Source organism: Camelina sativa, chromosome 18 (genome assembly GCF_030686135.1).
Source record: "Camelina sativa cultivar CO46 ecotype springtype chromosome 18, ASM3068613v1".
Taxonomy (NCBI): Eukaryota; Viridiplantae; Streptophyta; class Magnoliopsida; order Brassicales; family Brassicaceae; genus Camelina; species Camelina sativa.
The window spans coordinates 14,183,649-14,198,807 of NC_141897.1; the positions used below are offsets into that span (position 1 = coordinate 14,183,649).

General features: G+C 32.4%; 4 protein-coding genes across 6 annotated transcripts; 2 read left to right on the plus strand and 2 right to left on the minus strand.

The window, feature by feature from the left end:
• The first annotated feature begins 1,531 nt into the window (after positions 1 to 1,531).
• On the plus strand, positions 1,532 to 2,480 carry LOC104761053 (uncharacterized). Its single transcript, XM_010484068.2, has one exon. It carries the CDS (start codon positions 1,709 to 1,711, stop codon positions 2,261 to 2,263), a length of 555 nt encoding a protein of 184 aa, XP_010482370.1. The 5' UTR covers positions 1,532 to 1,708; the 3' UTR covers positions 2,264 to 2,480.
• Positions 2,481 to 4,107: 1,627 nt separating this feature from the next.
• On the minus strand, positions 4,108 to 5,436 carry LOC104761054 (HVA22-like protein e). Its single transcript, XM_010484070.2, has 5 exons — positions 5,269 to 5,436; positions 5,066 to 5,092; positions 4,853 to 4,975; positions 4,621 to 4,753; positions 4,108 to 4,342 (listed from the first exon to the last, which is right to left on the minus strand). Exons 1-5 carry the CDS (start codon positions 5,313 to 5,315, stop codon positions 4,322 to 4,324), a joined length of 351 nt encoding a protein of 116 aa, XP_010482372.1. The 5' UTR covers positions 5,316 to 5,436; the 3' UTR covers positions 4,108 to 4,321.
• A 1,636-nt stretch (positions 5,437 to 7,072) lies between these two features.
• On the minus strand, positions 7,073 to 9,528 carry LOC104761055 (heavy metal-associated isoprenylated plant protein 7-like). 2 transcript variants are annotated; one of them, XM_010484071.2, is made up of 5 exons: positions 9,188 to 9,528; positions 8,923 to 9,094; positions 8,615 to 8,823; positions 8,417 to 8,498; positions 7,073 to 7,693 (listed from the first exon to the last, which is right to left on the minus strand). In XM_010484071.2, the coding sequence occupies exons 1-5, from the start codon at positions 9,194 to 9,196 to the stop codon at positions 7,317 to 7,319; spliced, it is 849 nt and encodes a 282-aa protein (XP_010482373.1). In that variant the 5' UTR covers positions 9,197 to 9,528; the 3' UTR covers positions 7,073 to 7,316. The 2 variants fall into 2 exon arrangements, with proteins under 2 accessions (XP_010482373.1, XP_010482374.1); XM_010484072.3 differs by having other exon boundaries at positions 7,488 to 7,707; positions 9,188 to 9,521.
• Positions 9,529 to 11,886: 2,358 nt separating this feature from the next.
• LOC104761056 (putative UDP-arabinopyranose mutase 4) lies at positions 11,887 to 14,024 on the plus strand. Of its 2 annotated transcripts, none has more exons than XM_087499279.1 (3): positions 11,887 to 12,522; positions 12,619 to 12,869; positions 13,280 to 14,024. In XM_087499279.1, exons 1-3 carry the CDS (start codon positions 12,193 to 12,195, stop codon positions 13,824 to 13,826), a joined length of 1,128 nt encoding a protein of 375 aa, XP_087355405.1. In that variant the 5' UTR covers positions 11,887 to 12,192; the 3' UTR covers positions 13,827 to 14,024. The 2 variants fall into 2 exon arrangements, with proteins under 2 accessions (XP_087355405.1, XP_087355404.1); XM_087499278.1 differs by having other exon boundaries at positions 11,976 to 12,522; positions 13,271 to 14,024.
• Positions 14,025 to 15,159: the final 1,135 nt, after the last annotated feature.

Genomic DNA, 15,159 nt, shown 5'->3' on the forward strand with positions numbered 1-15,159 from the left:
CACTATACCATTAAATAGATAAAGCAATATTTTTAAACTAATAGATTTAATTTAAACTAATTCTAAGTTTAAAAATGCAATGAGAAAAATGATAAAAGTGATAAATAAATGAATAATTTTTTTCTTGTTTGTAAAATGTAATTTACTTTTAATAAGTAAATATATTATAAAAATGATAATTAAATATATTTTTTAATTTAATGGTTGATTAAATCTTTCATTTTTAAAAATTAATAAAAAAATATTGGCTCATAATATTTTAGTGGCATATTTATGTAAATAACAATAAAAATTAAAGGCATTTATTAGAAAGATACATGAGTTTTGTGAACGCGACACCTCAATTTTTTTGTGAGAATACTTATCTATTAATATATAGGGGATTGTCGTTTCCTAACGTACCGGCGTTAAAGATGTCTTTTGTACTATTACTAACGATTTATTTTGAAGAAAAAAAATCACTATTAATTTTTGTTATTAAGATACCAATCCTGGATATTAATTAACAAATCAGAAGACTAACTGTTCACAAAAGAAATTAAATATCAAAACACTTTTAATAAATTTCGATTTTTTTTTCATATCTTATTTTAGGTTACAAATTTGACTCCAAATTTAATAAATTAATCGGTAAAATCAGGTCAATGTTATTTTAGACAATATTTGAAAGTTGGGAAATATTTATGCAGTATAGAATGATTGTCGTATAAATGTAGTGGCCGGGATTGCAAAACAGATAAGAACTACCACATATATCATATATGAGGGGCATCCGAAACTAAACTTTTTCTCATCACGTTTTATTTCCCCTAAAAGTCTCCTAATGGAACCCATGTTCGAAGGTTCCCATCCTAAACTGAAGCTTTAGAGGTCGAAGAAATTAGGGAAAACAGAGACTTTGAGAAACCGTGACCGTAGCCAAAAAGTACACTTGACTTAGTTTCTTTTATTTATGTTTTTATGTTTTTAGTTTTATTGCTATGAACACGAACATAGAGTAAAACCCTTCTTCGTACAATATATACTGTTTGTTGTTAAGTTGTCAATTATATTGTTATAGGGCTAGTAGATATATGAATATATTTGAATTCCTAACATGAACGAAATCTCATAGGAAGGACTGATCATGTCTTTTTTGTATTTTAATATATACTTTAAGACTTTCGGTTCCACTGGTAATTATATATTTCTACACATTTGATAGTTGGGGGCAAAAGACAAGCACATCACTTTTACTTTCGACGTGTGCACGTAAAAAAGTATACCATCTTAAGAATTGGTCCTCAACATGCTTTAATGCAGCTTTAAGGATTGGTCCTCTACATCCAATTTAACTACGCATTCGAAAATGAATTTGGTGAAAAACAACACAATATTAAAATTAGTAGAAAAGGCAATTAATAATTCAAAAGTGTTTGCTCGCCCACATGGTTACCAAGAGCTAAACTAAGTAAAATAAAATGCTCGGGCATGTGATTAGTTTAATCTTAACGATGAAGAACCCTTAAGCTTATATCATACCTCATGCTGCATGCAAGCACACACGCACTATAAGTATTATCGCAAAGTAGTCGAGCTATTTCATGTCCAGTCACATTCTTATCCTTTAACACTAAAGTTTTCTTTGTTACTTCTTCTTGATCAAGATATATTTCCATCTTTTTAGCAAACCTTGGTTACACTTATAGCTAGTTTTAGTGTGGTGATAATGGATAACGTAATCGCCATGCAAGAGACCCGATATAACTACGGATTAAGTACCTACAAGAAGCCATTTCTTCAATTTCTTGATCGCCTTTCGTTTTCTATTCTCGTAGTTGTTTTTTGCGTTATAGTATTTTTTAGCCCGCTTTGGCTTCAAGTTGTTAACAGTTTCTTGTTCACCATCCCTAGAGTTATTACATACTACATCTTAAACCCTAAGGTTTTATTCATTCTGACAAATGTCATTGTGATCACCCTCATCGGAGAATCAAGGATGTCTAGTTCAAGATCTTCTCTTCCAGCTAGCGAGTTATGCAAAGAATTCAGTGTGAGAAGCCAATTTTGTGACACGTGGTCTCATGGGAACGTGAGGGTAGAAATGGGATGTCAACGATTTTCGAAAGAGAATAGTCATCGACCGAGGCTCGACGAGGGTAAGAGATGGAAGCTTAGTCCGTTGCACGATATGGATCCATTGAACCAGAGGGCTGATGATCTGATCGCCCGTGTGAACAGACAGAGGAGGCTTGAAATTGGGTTTTTACATCATAGGCGGTAGCCGTATATCATAACAATACATGGACAAATGTGGAGATAAAGCATTTCGTGTTACCAAACCAATATAATATAATAACAAAATGCAACCTTTTTCTAAACAAAGTTATAATTTTGACGAGGTACCTAGCTATATGCATGATTCATTGGTATTGTATTGGTATGCGTAATGTACATGTGTAGTAATGATTATATGTGAATGGATATGATTCGTGAGACTACATAAGTATCTCGTTGAAAAGTATATGGTAAGAACATGATTAGACTAGAGACCGACGTTTTATTTGTGTCGTGGGTGCAAGTGCTCCATCAATTTTGTAAACTCTTAAAAAAAATGGTAGTTTAAGAACAAATTGAAAGAATTTGTTAGAAGTAGTCTTTTTGCTCCAAAAGTTCTAATTTCGAACCAATTTTTCTCCTAGTTAAAATCATTTTTGGATCCGCCAATGCATGAGATTTTGTGAAATGTATAGAACTAGATTGATTACCATATTTGTCGACAAAGAAGATCATTTTACCGACTATATTTTTACCTACTCCTCCCCCTTCTTGGATATTTTGATGTCTGTATGTTTTAATTAGTGTGTAAGGCTTAGGGCGTGAGACCAAGAGCTTAATATGACATTTTAAAGATTTAATTTGTGTGTTAAAGCTTTTTCGTGTGTTGATTTTAAATAAATGATTAATTTTTAGTCGACGGCCATTTGCATTACTTCTTTTTTTTGGGTAAAGATTTGCAAAACTTTAGTTGTATAAGAATACTATTTGATATCAAATGAATTCTATATAAAAAATAAAATAAAAAGGAAATGGTGGTAACTTGATTTGGAAATGACATGAACACCTCATCCGGCATAGATCGCGAGTGTAGGATAACTTTAAATTTAGGAAATACTCATTTTTCATTAGCCTTATGTTGGTGGTTTTGCTGGTGGAATAGGAAAAAAGATATAGCCTTTCTGGCTAAAACACACGAGAATCTTTTTTGCAGTATATAATTTGGATATGTTATTTATCTATCTATTTGTTTGATGTCCTAGATTTATTATACATATGATTCAAGAAAGTTTTCTTATGCACTGTACCGTGACATGATTCTTCCCTTGATATACTATCTTGTAGATTTTGTCAATGCTGACACTTGATGGCTTTTAGCTGCATTTAAAAAAAAAAGTCATTATCATTTGGCACAATCAAGAAGGTTCTCTGCCTAGAAGTGAAGAATTTATCTATCCGATGTATTCTTTGCTTGACTCAGTGATCGAACTAACCTTCAGAATTTGGTAAAAAAAAAAGTTTTTAATCAAGATATAATGTTAGGACAAAACAAAAAGTATAACAGTTAAATACTTAAATTTCTTAACCTTAATTTGTATTTCAGTATTTCTCATCTTCTAAATCTTAATTTGGTGACTTTGATTGCCATTCTACAATAACATTTCAACAACGACAGCCGACAGGAAATGTCAGAATTGTATTATTATTTGTTTCTCCAAAAGATCAAGAAGTTGCAACACGAGATGCCTATACGCAGACGATACGAGAGTGTTATCAACTTTCAAGCAACATGCGTCTCACCAATAGATTCCTAGTATGTATTAATTATATATTTGAAAATTGCATGCATAGTTTACAAGTTTTGTTAACATCTTTTATTTTATTTTGATTTTATGTATTTTATATGATGTGTTTGACAAATTTTCAATTTGATAATTCATTTCTTTCTGCTTGATTATTTAGTTAACATTCGTCATAAACCATTATTATTTTCTCATAAGATTACAATTTGTTTTTCTTCATTTTTATGCATCTTCCCTGTTCCGTCAGTAACATGTAAACACATATATATCTCTTAAAATAACATTTTTAATTAACGTCGGATGAAAGGTCTTTTAATTTTCACATACATTGAAGTAGGAAATAGCTCATAAGAATTCATAGTCTGAACCCATTTTTTCCGTAAGCCAAAAGAGAAATAAGACAAAAGAAAAAAAGCATAAAAGGTTAGAAACTTGGAGGCACCAACAGTGAAGCCGCTTTATGCCCCTTACTCTTTTTGACTTCACTCAGCCTGGTGCCCTACCTATATTCCAAACACCGAAATATAAAAACAAAAGAATATGACTAGTAAATACTAAATACTATACTTCTTAGTTTACTATATACGAAACCCAACAAGTCCATCGATGACAAAACCAGCCAATATTTTGGGATTGAACCGGTCATCCTACGGGCCAACCTGTTAAGGACAGGGTTTGGCCCGCACAAAGACTTTAATCCCACTATAACAACTTTTAATCAAGTGTATTTCACACTTTGGTCATCAAAAGAAAAAGGGAAAAATGATGAGAAGGATATGACCTTAGGTTTGAGGATGCCGTACTTCTTGAATTGTTCCCTCACGACCCTGTTATATATGAAAGCAGCCCCTCTAAACTGTGGCAGAACCAACCATGCCACGAACACTAACTTCGCCGTGTACCATATCGGTATCCTATCAATTATTCAAGATATTATCTCCCATTTTTCTCTATTTTAATAATTTACCATGACCACAAGAAATGAAGCATAGATATGATATGATTAATGTTACCACTCTAGGAGAGATTGAAGGATGAGTTCCGTGAGGGTAAGGAAAGAGTAGAGAATCCAATAAGCAAGCCATTGATCGTCATCTACTTTTGATGGACTCTCTATTGCTAGAACCGACGCATATCTTTACCAATATCATAAACAATCAAATTAAAACTTTAAGATAACACCAAACAAAAAAATGTATATTAGAAAACAATAGGAAATTACTTACAAGGGATAAAGCAGCATCACCACGGGTCTGCGTATGATCGTCCCAAGAAAACAAAAACACAAATATTATAATGAATACTGAAACTAAATAATTTTAATCAAAACATAATCAAACGATAAATTGAAGGAAAACTAAATAAGATAGAGAAAAACAATAAAAAAAAAAAAAGATATAGAAGAGGAGACGAATGAATAAATATATACCCAGCGAGAGAATGAAGAGCAGAGAGAGATGTCGATAGTTTTGTCATTTTTAAGAAGATGAACAACACAACAAAATCCAAATCAATCAAATGGAAAGAAGTCTTAAAAGAAGTTTCGAAATGCTCTTTGTTTTTCTGAAACAAGACGACCAGAGAGATCTTATTTATATTAAAACTGTCCTGGTTTGGACATCAACAGTTTTGAACAATTTGGTCCAAGTCCGAACCGGGACAATTTGGTATCGTTATTTCACATACCGAACCGATGAATCTAGTGTTTGAAATTTTAGTCTTGTATACCATATACTTTCGCATTTGGCTTTGCTATAACCGTAATGCCGGTTAATGAGAGCCAAATCAGATAGTCAGGTTTAGCTATTCTGGTTCGGTTTGTGTGGGATTAGTTTTGATGAGTAATATACCGGACACGTGGGAGTGAAAGAGACAGAGAGTATCGGATTCTAACTTGAGCGTGTCCGACATGTCACCGGCCAATAGAGGCCAGATGTCGGTGAGATTCTCTTTATTGTGATTTTCCATGCTTTCCTTTTATTTAAATTCCTTTAATTACCTATTAAGAAAGAAAAAATAGTTTACCAAAGTTAATCAAGAAAAAAAAACACATAACTAGTATAAATGTGCCAAGTATATATACTAATTCAATTCATATACATAACAAATCTTATTTTCTCATTAACTAAATTTTATCCAATAAACAAGAAAATATAATTATATACATGTATCTTTATTTTCTTACCAAAACTATATAGATATATAGTAAGGATAATAAAATAAAAAATTCTCTACATCTAAATGAGAATTTGTTAGAAATATATTTTTGAGATATCCCTTTTCAAAATATCTCATATTTGAATATTTTTATTTTACCTTCTTTTACACAATTACAATATGTTAGATTAAATTTTAAATTTTATTTTTAGGTTTGGGTTCTATATTTTATATTTAGAGTATAATTTTTAAGAAGTAGGATTTAGTATTTGGGGTTTATAATTTATAATTTGATCATTTTATATATTTAAAAGGGATATTTTTTAAAATGGACACCATGAAATGGTATTTTTGAAAATTTACATAAAAAGGGGTATTTTTGAAAATCTCCATATTTATATTTTGTATGAAGATTTCACAAATATTTCATAAATAGTGATAAAATCATATATATTAATTGTATATTGATTTTTTGCCATTATATTGTTTTGGTTCAGTTGCCATTGTAGATAAATGTTATACATGGGATTACCAGCAAACTTTTAATCTGTTAGTAAATTTTCACAGAAATGATTTTATCAAAAAAATTTCAAAAATTCTGTTGAAAATATTTTGACAGGCTAAGACCCTAGAAAAAAATACTATCAGTTTCTAACAGTTAGAAATTTTCGATATATCCAATTTTATCGACAGTTAAAGTTAAACAAGTTGGAAGCCCACATTTTAATAATAATTTCATAATTGTAGCCATGAATGATAGTGAAAAGTGGGATACTTTTCATAGATAATTTCATACACAATACACAAGTGAAAAGTGGAATAATCATAACTGAATATACAAAGAGGCCAATTGGTGAAGAGTCCAGTGGGTTTATTTCATCCTAATTTTCATAGATGTAGTTATGAACAAGAGGTGATGTAACGTTCGCTAAGGATAATTTAGTTAGTTCAGTCTAAGAAAAAATTTGTTTGACAAAAAAAGTTTCGAGTTTGAAGCTTACGATACGAGGGTGTCCGGTTTAATTAAACAATTCGTGTTTCTTTTTAGTTATGTGAGAATTGGAATTATTTGGAAATTTGTACGAAACTGATGTGTTTTTTGTGTTTCATTTCATTTAAAAATAATGTCGTGAGGTGATGAAATACACTAGGAGGACAATTATTTATTTTACATTTTTTTTAAAAAAATACGATCATTCAATTCGGTTGAAACAAAAAAAATAGTTACCAAAAAAAAAGAGTACATTCAAATTAAAATACGGCATATAGATAAAAGTAAAAATAAATAAATCCTACAAACCCATCAAACTGACGATTTTATTACATAATGGTACAAGCGTTGGGGTTCTCGTCACTGAATATCTGTGGTGGATACGCAAACATCTCCACGGGATACCTTGGTGGCTGGTACTGATACTCATTCTTCTTCAGGTCTACCACTTTGTTCCCCTCCACGGCCGCACCACCGCCCTCCTTGGCCTCTTTTCCTTCTTTGGGTTGTCCCTCTTCCTTTTTCTTCTCGTCCTTGTCTTTGGTTTCTTTTTCTTTTTCCGGAGGTTTTGGCGGCGGATCTTGCTTGACAACCGCGGCGTGCTTCCCGACCCTCTTGTAGACGAACTCAACTAGCTTTTCCGGTGTAAAAACTCCTTTGACGCTCACTTGTGATGCTTTAAAATCTGGTTCCACAGACTCCACTCCTATATAACACATACTAACATGTTTTGAATTTATTTTCTATATGAAAATGTAAAATAACTATATTATAAACAGAATTACTCCAAAAATGCAATGTACACTTATTTCAATTCTCTAGTTCCAACGTAATATTTTTTTGGCCTTTGAAATTTGATTTATTTTGGTAGGATTCCAATAAATTTCTACCTATAATAATTATTAATTAGTAACAATGTCCTGAAACAAAAACTTGTACAACTTATTGGTAGAAGAAAAGAACCAGAGTGTTTAGAACTTTGGGATTCTTGGGGAATAGGTGAAGTAAAACTAACGTAGTTGACTTAAGTTAAGACTCGATTCAACCCTATTCGAATTATGTAATCTTGAAATACTCAAAATAAGCAAAAAAATTTGTAAAGAAGAAAGAGTTGAAGCTATATGATTATAATAACAAAACTTAGGTGAATGAGTTTCATTTTCTAATGAAAGATTCACTAAACACATGCTCTTTCAAATTGCTATCTTTTAAAAAAGGACCTACATAGTACACACTTACAGTTCCAATTACAATAAAGAAATGGAATCATTTTATGACATACAGAAGAGTCCAAAACTTGATGTCCCAATTAAGTGTCGTCCCACAAATTCAGAATTAAAACTCAAGATTTAATACGAATTGTACCCAATTCAGAATATTTAAATGAAAAAATTTAAACAAGAAGAGTGGAGAAAAAAAAAATACAAACCTTTCATTCTCATGATTCTCTTTTGAATCTCCATGGCACATGCTTCACAATGCATGTGAACACTCAGCACCACTGTCACTACCTGTTTTTTTTCTCAGTGCCCACAAAACATTATTGTTAATTTCCACAGAACCAATCAACTCTCCTTCAAATTACAAATCAAGCCCCTAAAATCTTACAAATATTAAAAAAAAATACCTCTTCTTTTTTCTCCTCAGGTTTAGGCTTCTCCTCCTCCTTTTTCTCCGGTTCGTTTGGAACCGGTTTAGGCTCCGGAACCGGCGAGAGAAGCTCCACTTGACGGTGGCTCTTCCTCTGTAACCTTTCCAACACTTTTAATGGATCTGCCTTCTCTCCTTTCACCACAACTTTACTAGTTTTACAATCAGTTGTTACATCCTCCACTCCTATATATATCACATTTTCCCATTAGACCAAAACTTAGATTAAAATTTTCTAAGTACTAAAAACTAAAGAAGCACTGTAATGAGTAATAGTAGTGGTACCTTCAAAGCCTTTAAGACATCTATGGATCTTTTTAGCACAACCTTCACAATGCATAAAAATCTTAAGAACAATCTCTTGAGGCTCTTTCTTCTTCTCTTCTTCTTCAGGTTTCTTATCCTCTGGTTTCACTTGTGGCTCTTCAGCTTTCTTCTCCTCCATTTTCTTATCTTCCTGAAATGGCAAAAATAAGGAGTAATGAATTTGAGAAGTCAATAGTGTTTGTCTATGTAAATTTTGAAAAAGTTTGAAAAAAAACACACTAACCTCTCCCATTGAATTTAGTGTCAGTGTTGAGACTTGAGAGTTGAGTGGCACAGTTATTAAAGCTTTTTTTTTTTCTTTCTTTGTTTCTTTCTTTCTTTCTATGGACCGTCAGATTTGGTGCTTTTGATCTGTTTATATATTACACACACCACATATTTTTTTTTTCTTTTACCCCACGGAGACAGAGCGCATTTACTACCAATTTCGTATTTAAATACTGTATTTTTACTACTCTCTTTTTTTGTCACATTCAATTACTATTATTCATAGATTTTGTTGTTGTTGTCATTGCTTTGAATGTTTTGTTGTTTGTTAATGCTGGACTTGAATGTTTGCTTCACATAAAAAAATACTAATGGTGGTAAAAATACGTTATTTGAAAGGGATTTGAAACACAGAGAAAATGTGATGAAGAAAAAGTTCAAAATTTTTCTAGACGTTGTGTCATTTTCGAAACCTCTTATAATTGAACACGAAAATCTCGTGAAAGTGGAACAAATACTTGACTATATTTATTGAGATCTAGTCAAAAAGTACAACTATTTACTTGAGAATGGTTTATTGAATTCTGCCAAAAATAAATTAAACTCCTCTAATAATTTATCCACTATTTCGCACAACCTAGACTTTGATTTAAGTAACAAATGATATGTATTATTGCAAATGGCAGACCACAAAATAGGTAGAAATTCACATGGGGGGCGTAAATACTAAGTACTGGCAGAAAGACTTGGAATTTTATAAGAAGACATGTTGTATCCATGACAAATTATATTCTTTCGATGTCAGAAAACGCCTCAGTTTCCCTTTGAGATGATTAGAGAAATCTTAATGTGTATATCTTATGACCCCTAATTGAACCTTTCAATTGTATTCAGAAAAAAAAAGAAAGAATAAACGTACTAAAAAATACACAAATTTAGATGAGATATACCGATAACTATATCTTCACATACATAGCCGACATTTCGAATATTTAAGGAGCGCTAGAGGAGTGATGGGGCTAACCAACCGGCTAAGAAGCTCCCGCCTACGTAGACCAACAAGAGGCCATGCATCAATTAATAAGTACTATTCTTTTTATCGAGAAGTGAAATATTATAACAATAATTTTTTGCGATAATTTGTTATAATGGCACGATGTTTTTGAATCTAGAGAGTCTCGTCATGTGTTTTATTTTGGTTCCTTTCATCTCTCTCTCCCTTAAAATATTACTTTTACTTGTCCCATTAATTGTATGGTTTGGTGTTTTTAGTTGCAAATACCAAACCGGTTCTATCTTTGCTAGTATTTGGCAAGGCTTTACTAAAACGTATGTAGAAGACTTCCCTTTTGTACTAGACTTTGAAGAAAATATTCCATCAGGATATATTTCTATATATGGTATTATACTGAATCGGTTTTTTACCTAAACGATGAACTTAGTGGGCTTCCTTAAGTCCAGTAGTAGTTAAGGGACTTAGGGCGACTATATAGATTATCTAATCTTGTGATACGGGAACAGTCAAATTCCTTTCTAGAAGTTATTTTCGGTTTATCTACACGACAAAATTAGTTTACCTTTTAATGAATTTATCAGAAGAATCCCATGTGGGATGGTTGTAATGTAAGTTTTCGATCTAATACAATTGTTGGAGTTTGGAAGCCCAATCCAACTCCCCTATTAATATGATATTTTCCGTTTTGGGTCCAAGTGGCAAAGCCCGCACGGATTTCTTATTGGGCTCCTTCCTAAAAAGCCTCATACTAAGTATGTTTGGACTTGACTTATATATTAGAAACTTTTTTCTAATCTTTCGATGTGGGACGTTGGTTTGTACCCAACAATACTCTTCCTCAAACCAAGAACCACAAATTTTAGGTCTCCCCTTCAGTAAAATCTTGTCACCATTAATTGACACGTTGAGGGGCTTCTCCCACACTAATCATTAAGGCTTTACATACTTCTTAGGTCTATTTATTTCAACCTAGGCTCTGATACCACTTGTTGGGCTTTCCAAGCCCAAGCCAACTCCTCTATTAGTCTGATATTGTCTGCTTTGGGCCCAGGTGGCAAAGCCCGCACGGATTTTTTATTGGGTTTCTTCCCAAAAGGCCTCATACTAAGTAGGTTTGTACTTCACTTATATATTAGAAACTTCTTTTCTAATTTTTCGAAGTGGGACGTTGGTTTGTACCCAACAACAATGAGTTAGCGGACCTAAACATATTTACGTTATCTTTTTATTGATTGAAAAAAAAAAAAGAAATTGTGTTCACAATACACAACTTTTAGTTAATCTCTCTTCTTCAGAACTAAACGTGTATGTTTTACACATATATGTTTCTTCTCTCTAGTAGTGTTGAGAATAATTGAAAACATTGACATGATTGAATAGTGTGGTTCAACAATCGTTCAATGATTTATAAAAAAAAACCATTAAAAACAAAAAAAAAACAACCGTTCAACGAATCAACTGAACGGTCCATTAAGTCTACAATTTCCAAATTTTAAGCTATTGTTGTTCGACTTAATTCAGAAATTCCAAATCAGTATCTAAATTTTTTTCTTTCATTAACTAGTAAATAAAGGTACAATAAAGGCAGTTCTTCATCTGTTGGTTTATCTAAAGAAATTTATTTCGTACAGGTTACTGATAAGCACGTTAGGTAGTGTCCGATCCGTCTTTTGATATTTGGTTCAATAGCTAACTTGTTTAGAAACATCTATGTTTTTTAAGCAATTGGACAAAAGGTGGTATAATTTATATTAAATAGACTATATAGTTTAGAGCATTTAAAATGAACGTCGTCCTCTATCTTCTCGATAACGAGATTTAACCTAGTGATCGCAATATTCAAACAGCTACGATTATGAAGAAAATGTAGTTGATCATCAATTCACTTTTTTTATAAAGAAATTGATGAAGGAATTTGAGAACCGTTATATAAATCTCAAGCCATTCCCCTTAAGAACAATCACCTCACAACCGAGCTATTATTTAACTCTCTTAAGTACCAAAAAATGGCTGGCTACAACCTTGAAGCGATCGAAGCGGCACCTTTAAAGGACGATGTGGATATTGTGATCCCAACCATTAGGAGCCTCGACTTTCTTGAACAATGGAAACCATTTTTGCAGCATTACCACTTGATCATTGTCCAAGATGGAGACCCTTCGATCAATATCCGAGTTCCTGATGGTTATGACTACGAGCTCTACAACCGCAATGATATCAACAGGATCCTTGGTCCAAGAGCTAGTTGTATCTCCTACAAGGATGGTGGTTGTCGTTGCTTTGGCTTCATGGTGTCCAAAAAGAAATATATCTACACCATTGACGATGATTGCTTTGTAAGTCTCTTTTCCATTTCTATATGTTCATAATACGTTTTGATTTATAATTCATGCAACGTCATGCATTTTTTTCTTCTTGAAAACGTAAAAAAGGTGGCAAAGGATCCAAGTGGGAAAGAGATCAATGTGATAGCTCAGCACATAAAGAACCTTGAAACACCTTCAACACCACACTACTTTAACACTCTCTATGACCCTTTTAGAGATGGAACTGATTTCGTCAGAGGGTATCCTTTCAGTTTAAGGGAAGGTGTCCAAACCGCCATATCTCATGGCCTTTGGCTCAACATCCCTGATTACGATGCTCCAACCCAACTCGTAAAGCCCCGCGAACGTAACACCAGGTCATAATATACAAATTTCAACATCCATTCCAGCTTTATATTTAGGTTGGTTGTAGATTCTCGGTTTGGATAGGATGAAATTAAATAATTGATAACTAATACTTAAAAAAAAAAACTTATAAAAAAATTATAACCAGTTTCGTATATTAAATTATCAACTTGTTTCAATTCGGTAGGATGAAATTTGGTGTGATTCCTAAAGATATTTTACCAATTCTCAATGTTAAAAAAAATAATTCATTTGGTTTGATTTGTTTTGCCACCGTCCCTTATCTGTATTTTTCTGTAATGGTTAATATTAAAGAAAATGGTTTTTTTTTAAACAAAGAATTTGTTTAGCCAAGAAACTGTTAAGAGGATTTTTTTTGGTATTTACTATATGCATATAAATGCTACAATAGTCTTTGCAGATATGTTGATGCAGTGATGACAATCCCAAAAGGAGTATTGTACCCAATGTGTGGCATGAATCTTGCTTTCAACAGAGAGCTTATTGGACCTGCTATGTACTTCGGCCTTATGGGTGAAGGCCAGCCCATTTCCCGGTATGATGACATGTGGGCTGGTTGGGCAGCCAAGGTGGTGTGTGACCACTTGGGCTTTGGGGTCAAGACCGGTTTGCCGTATCTGTGGCACAGCAAAGCCAGTAACCCGTTCGTGAACCTGAAGAAAGAGCACAAGGGTCTCCACTGGCAAGAAGATATGGTTCCTTTCTTCCAAAACCTTCGTCTCTCCAAAGAATCTGACACCGCAACTAAATGCTATATGGAGATTTCGAAGATGACAAAAGAAAATCTCACTAAAGTGGATCCTTACTTTGAGAACTTGGCAGATGCAATGGTCACTTGGATTGAGGCGTGGGAGGAGCTTAACCCACCGGTTAAGAATGAGGCGTGCGATGAGGAGCTTAACCCGCCGGTTAAGAAGGGCAATGTCAAAGATGTCAAGGCCAAATGATGAAGATTATAGTGTGTGATGCTATTGTTACATGAATAAGTAATGCTTTGTTTTGAATAAGTAATGATGTGAGTTTATGATATGATATTGTATTTTACTTTTCTCTGTTTTAGATGTGCGTGCGTGATTATGTAATAACTTGATATATATGTATTGAGCGTGATGGGAAGCATAAGGATATCGTTATTTCTTATTTCATGGACGACTTGTTGATTTTGCGGTTATCTATCAAATTTTTTGTCGTTTAACGTGAAATAAAATTTTATCTCAACAATACGTATTGATATTGCCACCTCTGGGAGTGTCTTTCTAAGGTAGACGTAATATGAGGTAGGTTTTTTTACAGCCTGAAGTGTTTTTTTCTCTCGATATAATCTGTCCAAAAGTTAATTAAAGAATGAAAAAGATGTGGAAACAATTATATGTCATATATTGACTTTTTTCGGTTTTAAAGATGCACTACAATAATACTACATGACGAAAAAAAGAGATGCACTTCATGTTCCTAACTTACACGTCTGCTGTTTATCTTTTTCTCTTAAGACTTTTAATAGTAGTTTTTGTTATCTTATGTTATATAATAAGTTTTAAGTTGTTTGCATTTTTTTGTATTCCTAGTTAGTTGTTCTTCGAATGTTAACTCTTGCAAGGTACGTACGATCCCGGTTAGAGTTACCAATCTTTAAGAAATTTAGTTTCATCTAGTTTAAAATAAAGGCATTTTCATTGGGAGATACTAATTAAAAGAATTGCTGATAAAAAATAATATAATAATAAAAAGTAAGAGAGAATTATTTTTTGGATTGTTTTAATAAAAAATGTTTCTCAGACAAAGTAAACAAGTGTGATTTTTTTAATGATGCTATTAGTAAAAAATAATAAATATATATTTATGATTAAAATAATATGATTATATATATAATTTTATCTTATAGGCTAAATTCCTTGTACCGATTTTATATTTAATAAACATGAGTTGACCAAACCAAAAGTAGATACACTTCATACAAAATGTGGAAAACATGTCTCCTTATTTAAGTATTGATATTAACCGCAACCCAAAAAACTGTTGTTTGACATTGTTTTATACAGTATAAAGAATAGTGTAAATCTTTGACCATAAATTTTATAGGTTATTAAAAAAAAAATGCTAAACTAATCTTTCCAAGTCTATAGCAATATTTTCCTTCGAAATTTACACAACTGTCTTCGTATTCATTTAGAATCATTCAAAACTTTTTTAAAATTTTCATTTAGATTCTCAAATATTGAATAATAAATCCAACCGAACAGAGGACGTGTGTTCTCTCAGTAATTGAAAACAAATTAGAAT